Raw genomic sequence first — 18,974 nt, 5'->3', positions numbered from 1 at the left:
AGCTGTACATGTAGTCTTCAAGCAGATTAACATGAAAATAAAATCATAAGCATGGGGCTTGTTCCTGTGACACCATTTTTTATTGTTACATCTAAACCAAACCCACTGTGTGTACTCCCTTAGATGAATTACATGCTTCTCATATACATAACTCTAAATCTCAGTGTTATGAAAGCAACCATCTTTAAAAAGGCTCACAAAGTATTCAGTCATGCCACTTCAAGATATCTGAATGTCAAATTACAGGTATGCAGGGGGAGAATTCATAGAATTGTTGAGTTGGAAGGGATCCTGAGGGTCATCTCGTTCATCCCTCTGCAATGCAGGAATCTCAGCTAAACCATTTGCCACGGGGCACTTTGAGTAATCCCCATCCAAGTCATACACAGAGTAGACTATTGAAATCAATGACTAATCTGAGTATGACTATCATTGTATTTCACCCTTCAGAAACAAAATGTGACAACTGCTTGTGACACATTGTGCCACCAAATTCTACAGAGCAATAGCTACTAGCAATGAATATTGTATCTTGGGGTGGGGCTATTGCTTCTTTCCCTTAGCAGTTTTTCAGAAAATGCAGTGCCCTTGCAACTGAAGCTCTACCTGAAGGAAAGATGGAGAGATTGTGTGCTCTAGCTGGGGGGGGGGCAGGGTCAATGCATTTTTAATGAGCAATAAATTGTCTAGAATGGTCTGCAGTCTCAACTGAAACATCAAAGTGCTGTCTCTGTTAATGCATTTTCTGGGGGAGTATTATTTTCTTTACGTGACCCGAAAGCCTTTGTCACGTTCAGTCGAAATGTCTTTGAAAGGTAAAAATACAGAATTGGGTCAAAACAGAGATTTGACACACCAAGTAGCAGGGTGGATTCTTTTGCTTTGAAGAGCGTTCGCCTGAGAGAGCAGTCTGTGGTTATAGCTTTGCTTTGACTCAAAGTATATGGGATCCGGACAATATGGTAAGGAACAAAGCATATTATGTAGCTTGCAGTGACTAAGAGTATGTTCACCAGAGCTTTCTTCACATTGTCGTAGCTCACGTTGTATCTGTTTCGATAGAGTAATCTGATCACAAGGAAGTTAGAAATAAGCACTATGGCGGAAAAATTGAGAAATATTGCAGAACAAATGAAATTAGTGAGAACATGCCAATCTCTTCCCACCGTTGTTTTGAAATCAATACAGCCCACATTGGCCGTTTCTTTGATTTCTTTGATTGGAATTGCCATGTTTGGCACCATGATAAATAGAACCATTGCCCAGACTACTGCTGATATCATCTTAGCAAAGCCAGGCTCCTGGATGCGATAGATCTTGCAGCTGTGTATTAACTGAAGGCAACGGTCCATGCTTACAAATCCCAAGAATATAATGGATAAGTACATGTTGATATAGATGAGGCAAGCTGTGACTTGGCAGTGGAATATTTTCAGTTTCCAGGGAGCAACTCCTAAATCAACTGCGATTTTCACTGGCAAGGCAAGGGTTAGCAAAAAGTCTGCTGTTAGCAGGTTAATTAAGTAGACGCTCATGCATTTGCGATGTTGCTCTGCCTTCAGGAAGGTCCACAGGGCAAAGCAGCTCCCGATGAACCCAATAAGAAAGATCAAGTAATAAAAATAAGGAAATGGCTCCATGGCAGAATAAACATTGCAACCTGAGGAATTGGTTATGCGCATCTTAAATGCTTCACAGGAGAGGCAAAGTATGTGCACCTTTTCTGAGAGACAAAACCTGGAGTTGGGAGAGAGAGAGAGAGAGAGAGAGAGAGAAATAAACAAACGAACAAACAAACTGACTTTCTGTAAGCAATAGTGTCGTACAGTATCTAACGAAATCTGTGACTGTTCTTAAGAACAGGTACCCCCAAACTCGGCCCTCCAGATGTTTTGGGATTACAGTTCCCATCATCCCTGACCACTGGTCCTGCTAGCTAGGGGTGGTGGGAGTTGTAGTCCCTAAACATCTGGTGGGAGTTGTAGTCCCTAAACATCTGGTGGGAGTTGTAGTCCCTAAACATCTGGAGGGAGTTGTAGTCCCTAAACATCTGGAGGGAGTTGTAGTCCCTAAACATCTGGTGGGAGTTGTAGTCCCTAAACATCTGGTGGGAGTTGTAGTCCCTAAACATCTGGAGGGGATGCCTGCTTAAGAAGCTCAGGAGCAACTTTCCCCATTCTGGTGCCCGCCAGATGTTTGGGGCTATAGCTTCCATTGGGCCCAGCCAATGGTACACATACATTTTTTTTAAATGTTTAAAGCAACTTTTTGACAAATCAGTTCAGTGTGATGCTTCATTCATATGAGAAATGCATTTACTCCAAAGCATTTCCTTTTCAGTTAGCAGGGCTGATTGCAGACTTAATCATCCCAGAAATGGAACAAATAAGTGTGAACACTGCTTCTCTTTTTGTTTTATTTGGTATTCTCAGACATCCCTAGGCATAGGAGGTTTTAATTGAGATGCAAGAAAACCATATTTGCCAAGAACATTTCCATAGTTTGATGGTCTGATTTTTTGCAGCAAGATCTGTTTTATAGATGTACTGGTAGAAATCATTGCTAGAGCCATGCACACTGAAGAGGAAGTGGCTATTTTTAACATTTCTAAGAAATGAAATGCAGTAATGATTTCCAGATGAAGAACAGTGAACCTTCAGCTTCCATTTGATGCACCTCATAGATGTTTGCCTTCTCCAGTTGTTGTGGAGCTGTTGGTGTACAAACAGAACTGTAGGTTAAACGCTGGAATTGTTAACGTTGGCAGTTTTACAACAATAAAATGTGTGTGTATCAATCTACATTTTTTTCAAGAGCTTTGGCTGTAAATGGAAGTGATTTTTTTTGTGCAGTCTTTTGAAGTGCACAAATATTATACCACAGGTATGCCATCATTTTCAGAGATAGATAGTAAAAGAACCTAGGTTATATAGATAGCCAACAAAAGTACCTCGGTTTAAGAACAGCCCTGTTTACGAACTATTTGGTATACGAACTCTGCAAAACCGGAAGTAGTGTTCCAGTTAGCAAACTTTACCTCAGTCTATGAACGGAAGCTGGTGGAAAGGCACCGGCGTTGGGAGGCCTCATTAGGGAAAGTGCACCTCAGTTTAAGAACGGCTTTGGTTTAAGAATGGACTTCCAGAATGGATGAAGTTCGTAAACCGAGGTACCGCTGTAATGCAGAGGGTAGTGTGACTGCACAGCGGGGGACTAGTGTGGCCAACCTGCTCAGAAGCTCCCAGCACAATTTGGATTGCCTGGAGCACAAATGCCAAACTCAACTCACTCACCTTATGAGTAAATTTGTAGCAATGGGTCAGAATTTACATCAGAATGAAATCAAATCAGTTGGTTGGGCAAGGGGATAGTCTGAAACATGTTAAAGCCATCAAAAGGAGAATCCATCAGAGAGGAGGCAAGTGATAGTGAGGCGTGAGTCATTGGAGGTTTGTATAATACACTTTTGTTGGTTATAAAAGTTATAAATGGAAATCAAATTATAAACATTCTCATTTAGCCAAGCGTTGGACAACTCTGTGGCAGTAAGTCAGCTTTTAAATGACTTTTGAAAACTGTTCATTCTGTCAGGAAATTATCTTTCCCCAATGGTTTTCTGATTTCTATTCTCTTTTGTTTTGTTTAGTTTTAATTTTATGGTTTTATCTATTGTCCTGAACTGATTTATTTTTTTAATGAAGTAGTGGTATATAAATATTTTAATAAATAAAAATAAATGAGGATGAGGGCCCAATTTGTATGTCCCTCTCTACTGACAACGAAATTGTCCATTTATCCAAACCTTTGTAATGACTTGATTACTCTAAAGTAGCATCTATTCTAATCAACTTGGCAAGGCATCTTTTAGATGCATCTGCACCTTTCGATGGGTTTCACTTCTCCTGCAACTATGTAAACTAAAGATTTTCAGATGGTTTGCTTATTCAAGTGCTATGGGGATGTATTTTTTCAAGGGCTTTCTGACCACAGCCCATTGCTACCTCATTTCTCACACCTCACGAGACATCTATAGCCAGCTAACTATTTCACATCTTGTTTTTATATCCTGCCTTTCCTCCAACCACAGGAGCACAAGGTAGCTAACAACATAAACTAGGCAAAAATCAAAAAGACATCAGTGGCAGAATTAAAACCTCAGAATCAAGCTAATCAACAGCAGTAGCAGCAAGTAACTGTAGCACTACTAAAACAAAATCTGTTATCAGCCAAATCAGAGTAACCAAGGGCTTATTGGAATAAGGCGACTTTTGTTTGCTTACAGAATGCCTGAAATGTTGAAATCTGGTGAGCTTCTTTTCAGGTCATTAGGTGCATGCCAGCAGCTATTTACTAATAGTCAGCAAGGGAGCCTGGTCAGGTTGAGTACAATTCAGCATTGCACTCTTAGGCTGGTGTTGTGTGTTATGAGAGTGGTGTGGCAAGTGTTAAAATACGCCTGTAATGTGTGCAGTTAACTGACCATGCGGATCAGACTGTTAATCTGCCAAGTTCCCAATCGGCAAGGGATATGTGGTGCCTGAGGGTTGATAAGTGTGGAAAGTCAGTTATTTTCCCAAGGTCTGAAGGCACATTGCTGGAGCTAAGCAGGTCTGCGTCTCTGCATGCTATCAACACCATGTGGAAGTATGCTGTCGGTCAACTTTGGTATATCCTATGTCCATTTTATTAGTAGCTTACACAGATGATTCCTTTTAAATCTTGGAGTCTAAAGAATTTAAGCAGAACACAGTGCTAGAAAGATCTGAGAGAGTTTGGGAGCAACCACTATGAAGGGATGAAACGCATAGGAATGCAGGAAGCTGCCTTATATAGAGTCAAATCACTGGTCCTTCTAGCTCAGCATAGTCTATCTGACTAGCAGCAGATCTCAAGGGTTTAAGACCAGGTTCTCTCCCAGCCTTTCCTGGAGACGCCGAGGATTGAACCAGGGACCTTCTGCATATAAAACAGAGATGCTCTTCCACTGAGTTTAAATATCATAATCTTCCTTCTGAGAAATGACAGTCACTTTGAATCTATTACAAAGGAAATTGCACTGTGGTCCTGAGATAGCGAATGCTTGATTCTATCAACTCCTTCAACAGAAAAACTAAAATCGTTGCAGTTTTTGTGACTATGAAGCTTCAGCCAGGAGTATCTATGCTGAGTTTGTCCCTAATTTCAAACACTAACAGTTTACATAGCCTGCGTTTTGTATTTGCGTCAATTATAATAATGACTGGGTAAAGTAATTTTAAAAGGTACATACCTGTTTTAGAGTCCAAAAAGCATTGAAGAAGTTTGTTAAATGTCCTGTTTAGTATTGACAGGTGACCTGCTTTTTGCCTTGTGGCCAGCTACTTTTCCTTTTGCTCTTTATATAGTTCGTATCTTAAAAGAGATTTTCCTGTGGCTTTCAAACACATCGGTTGACGTCTATGAAACCAAAAGCCATCTGAAGGTGTGTGCGTGTACGCACGCTCTTAAGAGTTCAGAATTATTCAGTGTTGCAAAATAATACTTCATCCTCCTCTTGTGATTGGCTGGGAAAGCAAAGTTGCCGTAATAACTTGAGATCATTATCCTTTTAATTTTTGCCAGTGGAATGCCAGAAGAGTTGAGATAGTAGCAGAATAATGCACCTTGCTTTCTCAGGGAGCAAACTGGAGTATGAGGTTCAGCAGAGCAGAAATATGTATGTAATTTTAAAGGTTTTAATTAAAGCAGTCCTTCACTGATACTATCTAGGTGGTGCACAGTCCAGCAAAAATTAATTGCAGCAAGTTTTAAATTAAATTAACTGGTATTAAAGGTAGAGGTAACGGACCCCTGGATGGTTAAATCCAGTCAAAGAGAACTATGGGGTGTGGCGCTCATTTCACTTTCAGGCCGAGGGAGCCGGTATTTGTCCACAGACAGCTTTCCAGGTCGTGTGGCCAGCGTGACTAAACCGCTTCTGGAGCAACGGAATTACAATGTTATGACTAAAATAAATAAAACATTGTTATAAAAGCATAATTTAGAAAACAGGCAAAAACAAAACAAAACATTGAATTGACTTTTGCTAATCTCAAGAGATTTAAGGGTAGGTTGAATTCTTCCATTGAAAGCATTGGAACTAGAACTATATCGGGATCATTTCATAACGTTCCTGTGTGTCTGTGTTAAGGAATTCCTTTAGTACAGTGGTGCCCCGCAAGACGAATGCCCGCTAGACGAAAGGGTTTTCCGTTTTTCGATGCGCTTCGCAAGACGAATTTCCCTATGGGGTTGCTTCGCAAGACGAAAACGTCTTGCGAGTCTTGCGATTTTTTTCGCTCCTCCCCTTTTTCTAAGCTGCTAATAGCCTTTTAGCCGCTAAGCCGTTAAGCCTTTAATAGCCGCTAAACCGCTAATAGCGCTAATCCGCTAAGCCGCTAATAGGGTTGCTTCGCAAGACGAAGAAACCGCTAGACGAAGAGACTCGCAGAACGGATTATTTTTGTCTTGCGAGGCACCACTGTACCAGCTACAGCGCGGCTACTGTTTTGTTGTTGTTGTTGCTTATGTTAATTGTTGCAACAGAGAGATGCACCTATGTTTCTCGGAACTTAATTTGGAGTGATACAATTACATAGATTAATAATACAGTGGTACCTCAGGTTAGATACGCTTCAGGTTACATACACTTCAGGTTACAGACTCTGCTAACCCAGAAATATTACCTTGGGTTAAGAACTTTGCTTCAGGACAAGAACAGAAATCGTGAAGTTGCGACGCAGTGGCAGCAGGAGGCCACATTAGCTAAAGTGGTGCTTCAGGTTAAGAACAGTTTAAGGTTAAGGAAGGACCTCCAGAACGAATTAAGTTCTTAACCCGAGGTACCACTGTAGTGCCATCAACTCTAAAATGGCTTTATTCTGAGAAGCATTCGTGGCAATTGTTTGCAATAACTACAGACTATGGTTGTTGTTGTTGTTGTATTATTAAAAATGTATTATTAAAAAGACTGTGGTCTAACTAGCTTCTTAAATTCATTTCCCTCCCCATGGTCATAAATCCAGAAGCAAGTTTGTGTCCTGTGTTCAGTAGACAACCACCGAATGAATGAAAGGACCTCACATAAATATGTTTTCTATGCAAAAAGGACCCCGTATTCTCAGCTTTCTTCATTGGGTCCAATGAAAATAAAGTTTTAAACCCCCCCCCAATAAACAAAATCATATCAAACAACATAAATTTTAAACTTAGACATTCCAGATAGTGATACAGTCCCTGAAATACTTAATATTCTATCTTCAAACTTATTGTGAAGCCTTGGGTGTGACCCTCATATGCCTCTAGTTTGTAATTCTTTCTAACAGGATCCTGAGGGAAGCTTATGAACAGGGCATGAGGCAACAGCATTCTCATGCTTGTCACTATCATTTAGTATTTATAGGTATACAGCCTGAGACTATGGATGTTCAATTCAGCAATCGTGGGTAGTGGTGGAGCAAACTTGAGGTTCATTGGAGCTGAGCAAATGAGTGCTGAGCATGGCACCCTTACATTTTGGAGGCATCTGATGTGATTGCGAATAATGAAACATTAAACAGGAACTGAGAAGGACTGCTTCCAACAATGCTGACCCTAAATCTCAAAGCTTGCTAGAAGGAACAAGGCTTCCATCCCCCATATAATCTCATTTCCATCAAATCTAGCTCCCTAATGCTACAGAGGTTTCTCCAGTTCAAAACGAACAGTTTCCAACAACATATTGTGGCATCTAATAAGGGGGAACTGTTCTCATGGCCTACTCAACCCTGAGCACCAGAGTTGTGTATTACAGAAGGCCTCAAATCATCTGACTAGCTCTCAGTTGCGGAACTGACAAGAGAGTTGCAACCTTTTGCTGTGCTGAGTCAGACTTGAACCATACCTGCAGCTTTTGTTTGAGAAGACATGTCCTCCCAAACCACTGATCTGCCTATATACTCCAATTGGCATTGTTTCCTGTTGTTCCCTCCTTCTGACGAGAAGGGAGCAAATATCACCATTGCCAAGAGCGTGCACCAGTGAGGGAAAGCAGATCTCTGAACTAATATTCATACAATACACCTGGGAACTGTTGATAGGAAATTAACCCCCCCCCCATTGACTTGATGTACATTGCCACTGGGATGCCTGATGCTATTGTTGGGTTAAAGTTATGAGAGTACTGTTTTAGTTGAAGAGGCTGTGTTTGCAAAGAGAAGGGATGAAGATTTTCACTGGAGAAATTCAGGAATACAGTTGTACCTTGGTTCTCAAATGCCTTGGTTCTCAAACTCTGAAAACGCAGAAGTAAGTGTTCCTGTTTTCAAACATTTTTCAGAAGCCGAACATCCAATGCAGCTGTCGGCTATTGTTTCCAGGGCACCTGCACAAATCAGAAGCTGCGCCTTGGTTTTCGAACATTTCGGAAATCAAATGGACTTCCGGAACTGATTAAGTTTGGCGCTTTTGTTTTTGCTATTTATTTTGTGTTTTTGTTTTTGAGGCTTTTTCAATTAATTTGTTTTTGTGACTGTGTGGAACCCAGTTCAGCTACTGATTGATTGATTGATTGATTGTGTGACTGTAGAAATGGATAAAAGCCCCCACCCCCAATCCAAATAATGACTATCATTAGTGCAGGTAAGAAAAAAAAATAATTTTAATTTTTATCATCTATAATACTGTTATTTATTTTATAGTACAGTACACTGATTCTTGCTTTCATTTTTTGGATCAGTGGTCTCATTAGATAGTAAAAGTCATGCTAAATTGCTGTTTTAGGGGTTGTTTTTAAAAGTCTGGAATGGATTAATTCGTTTTGCATTACTTTCTATGGGAAAGCGCGCCTTGGTTTTGGAACGCTTTGGTTTTGAAATGGACTTCCGGAACAGATTAAGTTTGAGAACCAAGGTACCACTGTATAACTCTTCTGATAAGGGATTCTTTCTAGTAATACAGCATTTATAAAATTAGATGACAGATCGATTTATAGATGATATATATTAAATAGCCATTGCTGAAATCCACATTATTTTATTTTGTTATAAATTCAGGCACAAAATGCACATAGTACTCATGTTTGTATGACTTTTGCATACAAATATATCAATAAAAAATTGAGGAGCCAAGTGAAACAATCAGTTCATTCACAATAGTGATAGTGTCTTTTAAGTCAGCTACAGCTGTCCATATTGTTTAGATTCAGTTAAGGTGTGAGACAGTCAGAGTCACCTCCTTACTGGTTGCAAGAAAGAAGGCAGTGAAGTGAGGGCTAGCTAAGGGCAGGCTCAGCTTGTTGAGGGAGTGACCCATTTGCACGCAAGGACCAGCCTCCCATTGGGTCCATCTTAGCATATTGTAAATAGCTTGCTCTCATAGAATCAAAGAATTACAGAGTTGGCATGCATTCTGATGCTCAACTTGTCCAACCTTCTGCAGTGCAGGCGACGAAAGTATCCATGTCAGATGGCCATCCAACCTCTGCTTAAAAACCTGCAATGAAGCAAAGTCCACCACCTTCCAGTGGAGTCTGTTCCACTATCGAACTGCTCTTAACTGTCAGAAAGTTCTTTCTGACGTTTAGTCGGAATCTTCTTTCTTGTAACTTGAAGCCATTGTTTTGAGTCCTACCCTCCAGAGCAGGAGAAAACGAGTTTTCCCCCTCTTCCATGTGACAGTCCTTGAGATATTTGAAGATGGCTTTCATATCTCTTCTCAGTCTCCTCTTTTCCAGGCTAAACATACCCAGTTCTCTCAACTGTTCCTCATAAGGCTTGGTTTCCAGATGCTTGATTGGAATTTATGGAATAATTACTGTTTCACAAATCACATTTGACTTTTTAGATCTAGAGTTTTCTAATTCCTCAGACACCTTCAACTTGAGGTGCAATTTTTGGTACAACCTTTCCTTGAAGGGTTGGCAAAGAAATACATAAATAATAGGATCAAGGCAAACATTTGCAGCACACAGGAGCAGAGAAAGTTCCTTTAGGTAAAACAACACCTCTTTTGTTAGGCAGTTATAATGATGTGAAGCAGTTTGACTCAATGTGTATGGGATTCTTACAACATGGTATGGAACAAAGCAAATTATAAATACAAGCATGATGGTGAAAATATTCCGATTGGTTTTTTTCCTTGACCGTTTGGAGTTTTTCCTGAACTTTTGGTGGGATAGATATATTTTCCTTGCTATAGAACTGTAAAAGGCTATTAGGAGTAAAAAGACAGCCCAAAAAATTCCTAAGCAGATGTAGTTTGAAGCCTTGTGCCACTGGACTCCAAGTTCATTTTTGAGGTTCACACAGTTCTTCGAAAGATTTTTGGTAGGATGTTGATTTGTTAAAATTGTATTGGGAAGTGATATCACTATATGAAGTGCCCACACGGCTACACAGATACATCTGCTACATCGAACAGTGTGGAAAGATGTGATGAACTGAGGCTTCACAACTTTGTAGCATCGGTCGAAGCCTATGAGACCAAACAGTGTTATGCTGATATACATATTCAGGTAAAATACGACAGCCGAAAAACGGCAGACGAAAACACTGAGCCGCCAAGATCCAATTTCTGAATCGGCGAAAACTTTAAATGGGAAAGTTAAGCTCATGATGAGGTCAGCAACCACAATGTTCTTGAGATAGACGATAAAACTTGTCTTGCTGGGAATGTACAGAAAGACCCAGGCTGCCACCCCATTCAACAGGATTCCTCCTAGAAAGATCAGACCATAGGCAACTGGAAGAACTTGTTTTCTTATTATCTCATTGAAGCTGCAGGAGTTTCCTAGAGGAGTGCTTGAATTAGGCATCTCTAGTGCATTTTCAGTTCCTGTGAGCAGAGAAAGAAAGAGTTATCCACAAGAAGAATCACCCCCAGCAGAATCCCCCCCATGTATCTTGCTATATAGCACATGAAGACCACATTCAGGAATTATGTGCTGCTAAAGGTAAAGGTAAAGGTACCCCTGCCCGTACGGGCCAGTCTTGACAGACTCTGGGGTTGTGCGCCCATCTCACTTAAGAGGCCAGGGGCCAGCGCTGTCCGGAGACACTTCCGGGTCACGTGGCCAGTGTGACAAAGCTGCATCTGGCGAGCCAGAGCCGCACACGGAAACGCCGTTTACCTTCCCGCTGGTAAGCGGTCCCTATTTATCTACTTGCACCCGGAGGTGCTTTCGAACTGCTATGTTGGCAGGCGCTGGGACCGAGCAGCGGGAGCGCACCCCGCCGCAGGGATTCGAACCGCCGACCTTTCGATCGGCAAGTCCTAGGCGCTGAGGCTTTAACCCACAGCGCCACCTGCGTCCCTTATGTGCTGCTACTTTGGAACATTTTTGCATGGAGCTAAATCACATATGTTTCCACAAGAGCAGGAATAGGGAGCCTTTTTCAGCCATTCTTGGGAACTTTCCAGGGGTGGCATTTGCCTGCTGTAGGTGCGACCAGAGGCAAAAATGCAGAGAGCAATGCTTATTCAGTAGGCTGAAATATAATGTACTTTGCAGTCAGTGTAGGTTTCACATCCACAGGTGCAAACTTTCTGGGGATTTTTCGGGAGCCTAAGCAGCAATATTGTCTTGAGCCAGTGTGGTGTAGTGGTTAAGAGCGGTAGTCTCGTAATCTGGGGAACTGGGTTCGCGTCTCCGCTCCTCCACATGCAGCTGCTGGGTGACCTTGGGCTGGTCACACTTCTTTGAAGTCTCTTAGCCCCACTCACCTCACAGAGTGTTTGTTGTGGGGGAGGAAGGGAAAGGAGAATGTTAGCCGCTTTGAGACTCCTTAAAGGGAGTGAAAGGCGGGATATCAAATCCAAACTCTTTGATATTTGCTACTATGAAGAAGTTTGAGTACTATTGCTGTATAAGGGAGGGATAAGAGAACACACAGAATAACATAACCAGTGAAGCTGAGCAGCTGTTGGCGAATGTTTGATGGGCGTACTAAATTGGACCATGGTTCCAATGCAAGACCAAACCATCACCTCTTTTACCAGCAGATGGCAAATGATGATAAGAATATAATTCATTTTTTATACCCTGCCCATCTGGCTGGGTTTCCCCAGCCATTCTGGGCAGCTCCAAACAATATTAAAAACACAATAAAACATCAGACATTAAAAACTTGCCTATACAGGGTTGCCTTCAGATGTCTTCTAAAAGTCAGGTAGTTATTTATTTCCTTGACATCTTATGGGTGAGTGCCACTACTGAGAAGGCCTTCTGCCTGGTTCCCTGTAACCTCACTTATCGCAGTGAGGGAACCCATTTAGGGCTTTAAAGGTTAGCACCAGCACTTTGAATTTTGCTCAGAAATGAGCAATAAGATACCATGAGAGGCTAGCTAAGGTGACAACCTCCCAGATGTTACAACTTCCATCAGCTTTGGCTAGCATGTCCACTGTTCAGGGGTTAATGGACATGTAGTCCAACAAAGCCATTTCCCGTTCTGGGGGAGTGACCCTGGGGAAATTCCTAGTTGATGTGCATCAGCAGGGCTCCCCCTTCTGGTTGTTAACCCTTCCAAGACTCCTGCAGATGGGCAGGAGTCAGATATAGCTTAAGCCAATACCACTCACATTCTGTAACCACTCACATTCTGTAACCAATAAAGTTGTGGCCTTTTTCGCCCATTAATCTAAAATACTGTTTCATGTGTTTTTTATTCCACTTCCCGGGAGGGTTTGGGACCTTGCCACGCAACATCTTTGAGAGCGCCACATGAACTACCCCTTGTGTAAGAGATTATAAAAGGAATTCTTGCTGGAGTGAGTGTAAATTGCTTTCCTGGGGGGGACCACCAAACCTGAAACTGCAGGGTGAAATCTTCAGCGCTGCTGAAATAGCCTTGCTTACCTTATTTTCTTGGATCTTGTATGTTGTCTTGTATATTCACTTGACTGTTTAACGGTCTGGGGAGGCTTTCCGTTCTAAGGAACGCACGGAGTCTGCCATTCTTGGGTAGGTCTGTATGTATAAGAGGGGTGAAAACTTAGCTGTCAGGTAAAAACTGGGATCTTAAATTTGAGAAAAAGATAGTATTTCCTCTTATTTGACATGGCTGGGAAAGTTAAAATACCTTGAGATACACTAAATTTATAGTATGAAGACTTTTACTGCAAATGTATGTTTCCCTCCCTCCCTTGTTAGTGCCTTTCGATCTCCCCAATTTGAGAACTCTGGTTGAATATACAGTTCTTGGTTCTGTTGGTACAGCTCTCCCAAAAAATAAGCACTATTGGGCCCTGTTGATTTCAAATGGGGTAAATTAAGTGCTTCAGTGGGGTTAACTTTAGCAATTGTTTATAACCTCTATTTCCAGCTTTTACTGAAAGACAGGGTTCTGCTGCACAGGGCCCTCTTCTGCAGACATTGCTAGACTCTCACTAGAACTTGATAACCCTGTCCATTGATTTTAAACTGCAAAATCAACATTGCCAATTACACAGCCCTCAAGGTGGTAAGAATTGATTTGAAAACGCAACGGGAAGCATTTCCAGCATGGTTCTCAGTACAAAATAAGGTGCCTGCCCTTCATAAAGGAGCTATAGCAAGACAGAAAAATCCCTGGGTTTATTTGCTTTAGTTCCTTTTGCTCCCTTTTTTGTCTGCCTTTCTGCTTTTCAGCCTAGTAAACATAGGGTTGGACTCATGATTTATATCCTTTATTTGGACTCCTTCGGGAGGAGATTTTCGTCAGTTTCCTCTGTCTCTGCAACCCCTTGAAAATGGGCTTCTGAGGGTTGGCGCGCCCTCCAGAATAGCATGGGAAAAGGTGGCCAGGGGCTGCTGGGAGAGGCAGACATCAATAAAATCCTACCCCCCTTTTCTACCAGTAGGTAATGTCCTGAGTGTAACTTAATCCAGGAAAAACTAGGACTAGTGGGAGCAGGCTGTGGGATTCAACCTATTGCTGTATTCTTACTTTCAGCTCATGGGAAATGAATTGATAATGGATTTTCAGAAAAGAAACAGAACAGGATTATTATTTTTTGCAACATGTATAACTGAAACATATTCTTATTTGTAAACATTCTGCCATTGCCCTTATTTATGAGGTATGGTAACTGTTTTCTGGTCTCTCCTTTTGAAGATATCTTTAAAAAGCACACATTATTTTTACATTCACATTATAACTGCCTACCCAAACAGCAAAGTATCCTGAATGTGTTGGAGCTACAGCTATTCTGTATCAAAATGCAACCAGATTAACTTTTCAAATTCTTTTTGAAAAATCCTTAAATTTAAAAACTTTAAATCCTTTGTGAACCCCAAAACACAGAATAAATGACATAATAATAAAAGAAGCTTTTTACAACTTCCTCAGAAGCTCATGTGGTGCTAGTTAATACAGGGTGAAATTAGTACAGCATGCAGAGAAGCGTCTTCAGCCCTATGTAAGTTAGGTGAACCTTAGTAAACAGAATAAGCTATTATAAGTACTGAATAGTACCCTGTTATTCATCTGTGAAATATTGGAGGATGTGACGGAACAATACATTTCATTACTAGAAGCCGCACACTTTAAAAAGTTTTATTGGATTTCTGCTTCCAATTTTTAAGCTGAGAAAATGACTTGCATTAGGATTAAGCGTTTCCATATGAAGGAGTCTTTAAAAAACAAGCTTATGCTTATTTGAATGCTTCAGCTGCATTTACTTACCAATTTGGAGAGTCCGGTATCCTTTCAAGCTATTAAGTAACTAAAAAATATGTTTCCGAATTCAAGCAGGAATAATGCTCCTTGCTATTCCTGCCCTGCCTGGTTTAAAAACTCTGGAACTTCTTGAACTCCAAAATTGGGCTTGAAAAAAGCCATTGTTAGTAATGTTTCTTGTTGGTGCCAAGTATGGGTTAAGTGTCAAATGCTGCAGCTGGCCAGCTCTCCTATACTTCCACGAAGGGCAGCTCTGAACTATTTAAGTGACAAACCGCAGACCTTGGCAAAAAAAGAGGAAATGTTGTGAAAGCTAAAATCTTACTTGCTAGCATATAGCCCCTGTAGATATTTTTTTTGCCTCACTCTTAGAAGCATTCTATAGAACAGTTAAAAAGAGTTGGCTTCAGTGCTCTGGGAGATGCTGTTCATTTATCTCTGGAAACTGTTCAGTGCAGTTCCACTCTGGGTTGCTGAACTACAGCTCCCATCATTCCCGACCATTTGTCATGCTGGCTGGAGCTAATGAGAGTTGGAGTCCAACAACATATGAAGGGCCACTGGCTACCATCACCCAGATGATTATTCTTACTAGGTTTCTATCCCACCCTTCCTCCCGAAGGAACCAAGAGTAGCAAACATCAAAATGTGAAAGCAGTCCAATCAAACATAATTTAAACATTTCAAAACAACTCAAAACAACCTAAAACATTTAAACACTCACAGCTTCTGAAACATTAAAAAGCAGTCACGTACCTGCATAATTATTAATTCTGTGTTTGCCACGGCCAGTGTCTATCACCCATAAATTGCCTGGGTAAACAGGAATGATTCTAAATCTGTCCTGGAATTCAGTAGTGAAGGAGACTGGTACCCTAACCAGGACGGGCATTCCACAAACGGGACCACCCCTGAGAAGGCCCTGCCATGGACAAATGGGTTTGCTGCACTCCAGCTTCCTTTTAGTATAATGCAGTGACTGGTGGTTTTGTAGCCGTGCAAGGGAACTTGTGCTCATTTCCTGACTCGTTCATACGGTACTTGGAGAAGAAGTCATGGCCTTATTAACGCAGTGCTTTCCTTACGTATGAAATTGGAAGTAACTCGGCATTCTTTTTAAAGACAAGGATGAGATCACAATTGGCAGAAGATAGTAAACCTTCAAATGAGAATTTCTAGGGAAAGCAATTTGATTCCTCTTCAACTATACCCGTTCTTTTAGTCAACGGGGAAAACCACCATCTGTTGTGAGCCACTTTGGACAGTGTGGGAAAGAACTTGTGTTTCTGATAGGTTGTGATTGCTGGCATCTTTATAATGACCTTAAAAAAAATGTTTTCTAGGGCATTGAAAAACACACTATCAGAAATAGGGTATAAATACAACTATTAGAAATTCAACTATCATAATTCTTTGCTTCTTTGAATCATTTACGTAGCTCTGCTTTTGGATTGTGAGACATGTTCCAAGGACACAAAATAGCCACTGCTTCCACATATATATATTTCTCATACCAGCTGTTTACATGTGTGAACAACCAGCTTTTGCAAGAATCACCTGCTCTCTATCCTGTGAGCTGAGAAAAAAAAAATCACATGCTGTGATTTCTTAAGTTTACGAAAGGGAAGTTGCTTGGGCATTTCACTGCTGATCTACCCATGTAAGCTTTGAGGAAGCCATGGTGGCGTGTGACCTGAACAAACTCTGAATGGCAAAAAACAGGGAGTACTTGTATTGTGTCAAGGCAAAGACTTTCTAAGCGTGCCTTCCCTATGCGTAGGGAAAAGGAAGATTTTCCTATTTTGTTAAGACTTATGATCCTGTGTTGTTTTGTTCTGGTCTGCTTTTTACCTGGAACTATTGGATCAAAGGGTAAGGGACATGGGTGGCGCTTTGGGTTAAATCACAGAGCCTAGGGAGCCTAGGACTTGCCGATCAGAAGGTCGGTGGTTCGAATCCCCATGACGGGGTGAGCTCGCATTGCTCGGTCCCTGCTCCTGCCAAACTAGCGGTTCAAAAGCACGTCAAAGTGCAAGTATATAAATAGGTACCGCTCCGGCGGGAAGCGTTTCCGTGCGCTCTGGTTTGACAGAAGCGGCTTAGTCATGCTGGCCACATGACCCGGAAGCTGTACGCCGGCTCCCTCGGCCAATAAAGCGAGATGTGCGCTGCAACCCCAGAGTCGGCCACGACTGGACCTAATGGTCAGGGGTCCCTTTACCTTATTGGATCAAAGCTTTTTTTTTTTAAAAAAAGAAAGTTTTTATTCTGTACACAATCAGATTTCGACTGTGGACTGAACTCAGCACTTTTCTGACCTGATACAGTTTATTTTACCCTCCACACACAATGCGTTTCATAAGGTATACTGGAGAAGGCTCAAGAACTCTGAAGGAGAAGAGAGAGCTTTCCCAACCCTTGGCATACAATTCAAGTCCAGTGGACTAACCAATTTAAGGCAGCTGCATGAACCCATTGTTCCCTGCAGACTAGTGATGATTATTTTCCAAAGAAGCCCACATAACCAAATGCAAGGTGTGGTGCCGCTGCATAAACAACATTTTCCCAAGAAACCATTATTCTTATCCGTGACTGAACATAACCTTGATATGCAAAACCCGCCTTTATCCACAACTGACACAAGCCTTGTCAGCATTGCTGGCAATGTTTTTATTCACCCTTGTTATGACTGAAGCTTATGGGATTTGCGGTTCAGAGGGCATCAGGTTAGGGTAGGCTGCCCTATGCTGTCAAAAGCATGTAAGCTATGGTTACCAGATTTTTTTTCAATGAATCCGGGGACACTTTTTTTTGAAGCTGAGTAGCAACAGGGAGTCAGTAGTGGGGATGGTGAGGCAAAAGACCCTGGGCCCAAGCACACATGCATATACATGAAGGGTGTAAAGCCCTTCTTTCGCACCCTGTGAAACATAAATGCGCAGAGATTTTTTAAACTGAGCCTTCCCCAATCTCCTTCCCCATTCCCCTTTTGTTTTGACAGATCAGGGGAGGCTCGGGAGTCACGGGTGGGCAGTCGTTGCCCAGGAGGGGACAGCCTGGTAGTGCAGTTGGCTCTGGCTGGCTTCAGGAGCTGCTGGCTGCTGCGACGCAGAAAAAATGGCGGGCGCCACGGCAGTGAGCAGCGAGCTGCTCCTGAAGCCAGCCAGAGCCAACAGCGTTAACAGGCTGGCTCTGGGCTGCTGAGGCTGCCGCTGCCACGTTTCCTGGAGCCAAATTTGCAAATCTGGGGACATTCCGGGGATGGAATTTGTCCGGGAACACATATGCAAATCTGGGGACTGTCCCTGGGAACCTGGGATGCCTGGTAACCCTAATGTAAGCTCCTCAGGGAGAGCAGTTTCCCTCTTATATACATAGTATTGGAACTAGAACATACAAGACTCATGTAGCTGCTAGCAAAAGCTGCAGCCTCTCTCCCTTCTCCCACAGTGCCCACTAATCCCATATTGTGTTATGTGACACTGACAGTGCTCAGAGTTACCCTGGCCTGCCAGTCAATGAAGTGCACTGGGAAAACTAGCAGTACAGGGTTGTCACATTAATTTTGCATTGCTAGACTTTGCGGTGGTGAAAGGAATAGGAGGCTACTGATTTTATCAGTGGTCACTCTGCTTCCCCTGTCAAATCAGAATGAATGTTGTATAAGGAGCAGACATTGTCTAACCTCTGCATAAGCAATTCAGGATGAATGCTCAGGACATGGGTTGCCTCAAAGACCTGTTCAACAACACCTGGGGGCCACCAGATTGGGGAAGCATATCAACTGATAAGTCTATGGTTACACACAGAACTATACATAGCCACAGACTCTCGCACACCGCAATGACCCAGTGCACAGCAGCTGTGAAACATGCACATATCATGTTAGGGATAACCAGAAAAGGATTTTTTATTTATTTTTAAGAACGGGTACTTGGTTCTTTTTACAAATCTATGGTGCAATCCTACTTGGGGTACTGTCTTCAGTTCTAGAAGCTACATCTAAAAAAAAAAAAATTAGAAAGAAAGCCAAGTAAGGCGAAACATAATTGGAATGTATAAAAATGAATCGGCATGAATCAACAATAGTTTCTTGCCACCTTCTGGTGGTGCAACATAACTACAGTACATGAGGTTTAATTTTAAATTGATCGTGTTTGGCAACACCCAGAATTCCATGTGCTAATCTACTGCATTAGATACTATCACATTAGATTGCGATAGTTATTATTACTCCTCAGTCAAAACATACTATAAATAAGATTAAGGAGAATGCATCATCCAAATACTATATGGATTTAATTATAGGTTTTTCCTTCA

At 41.8% G+C, this 18,974-nt stretch overlaps 3 protein-coding genes across 10 annotated transcripts in view; 1 reads left to right on the top strand and 2 right to left on the bottom strand.

Annotated features, from left to right (window-relative positions):
- Nucleotides 1-18,974, top strand: part of MED12L (mediator complex subunit 12L) — a 168,626-nt gene that overhangs the window by 46,510 nt on the left and 103,142 nt on the right. The gene's annotated exons all lie outside the window — the stretch shown is intronic.
- GPR171 (G protein-coupled receptor 171) lies at nucleotides 59-5,733 on the bottom strand. 2 transcript variants are annotated; one of them, XM_081911351.1, is made up of 3 exons: nucleotides 5,270-5,733; nucleotides 2,655-2,711; nucleotides 59-1,737 (listed from the first exon to the last, which is right to left on the bottom strand). In XM_081911351.1, the coding sequence occupies exon 3, from the start codon at nucleotides 1,680-1,682 to the stop codon at nucleotides 717-719; it is 966 nt and encodes a 321-aa protein (XP_081767477.1). In that variant the 5' UTR covers nucleotides 1,683-1,737; nucleotides 2,655-2,711; nucleotides 5,270-5,733; the 3' UTR covers nucleotides 59-716. The 2 variants fall into 2 exon arrangements, with proteins under 2 accessions (XP_081767477.1, XP_081767476.1); XM_081911350.1 differs by lacking the exon at nucleotides 2,655-2,711 and having other exon boundaries at nucleotides 5,270-5,729.
- Nucleotides 9,015-18,974, bottom strand: part of P2RY14 (purinergic receptor P2Y14) — a 28,910-nt gene continuing 18,950 nt past the window's right edge. For 2 of the 4 annotated variants that reach the window (XM_081911343.1, XM_081911344.1), the window contains exons 2-3: nucleotides 12,854-12,964; nucleotides 9,015-10,830 (exon numbers count right to left, since the gene is read on the bottom strand). In XM_081911343.1, coding sequence (XP_081767469.1) covers nucleotides 9,797-10,810 — 1,014 coding nt within the window. In that variant the 5' untranslated portion in view covers nucleotides 10,811-10,830; nucleotides 12,854-12,964 and the 3' untranslated portion in view covers nucleotides 9,015-9,796. Of the gene's footprint in view, nucleotides 10,831-12,853; nucleotides 12,965-14,660; nucleotides 15,316-15,410; nucleotides 16,371-18,974 lie in introns of those variants that run through there. The other 2 variants (XM_081911345.1, XM_081911342.1) reach the window with 2 other exon arrangements.

This window comes from Podarcis melisellensis, assembly GCF_964234715.1.
Source record: "Podarcis melisellensis genome assembly, chromosome: 5".
Classification (NCBI taxonomy): domain Eukaryota; kingdom Metazoa; phylum Chordata; class Lepidosauria; order Squamata; family Lacertidae; genus Podarcis; species Podarcis melisellensis.
This window is presented reverse-complemented; position numbering and strand designations above follow the sequence as displayed.

Bases quoted from the DNA above. Each gene is read 5' to 3' on its own strand.
- GPR171 (XM_081911351.1), bottom strand. From the start codon at position 1,682: ATGCGCATAACCAATTCCTCAGGTTGCAATGTTTATTCTGCCATGGAG.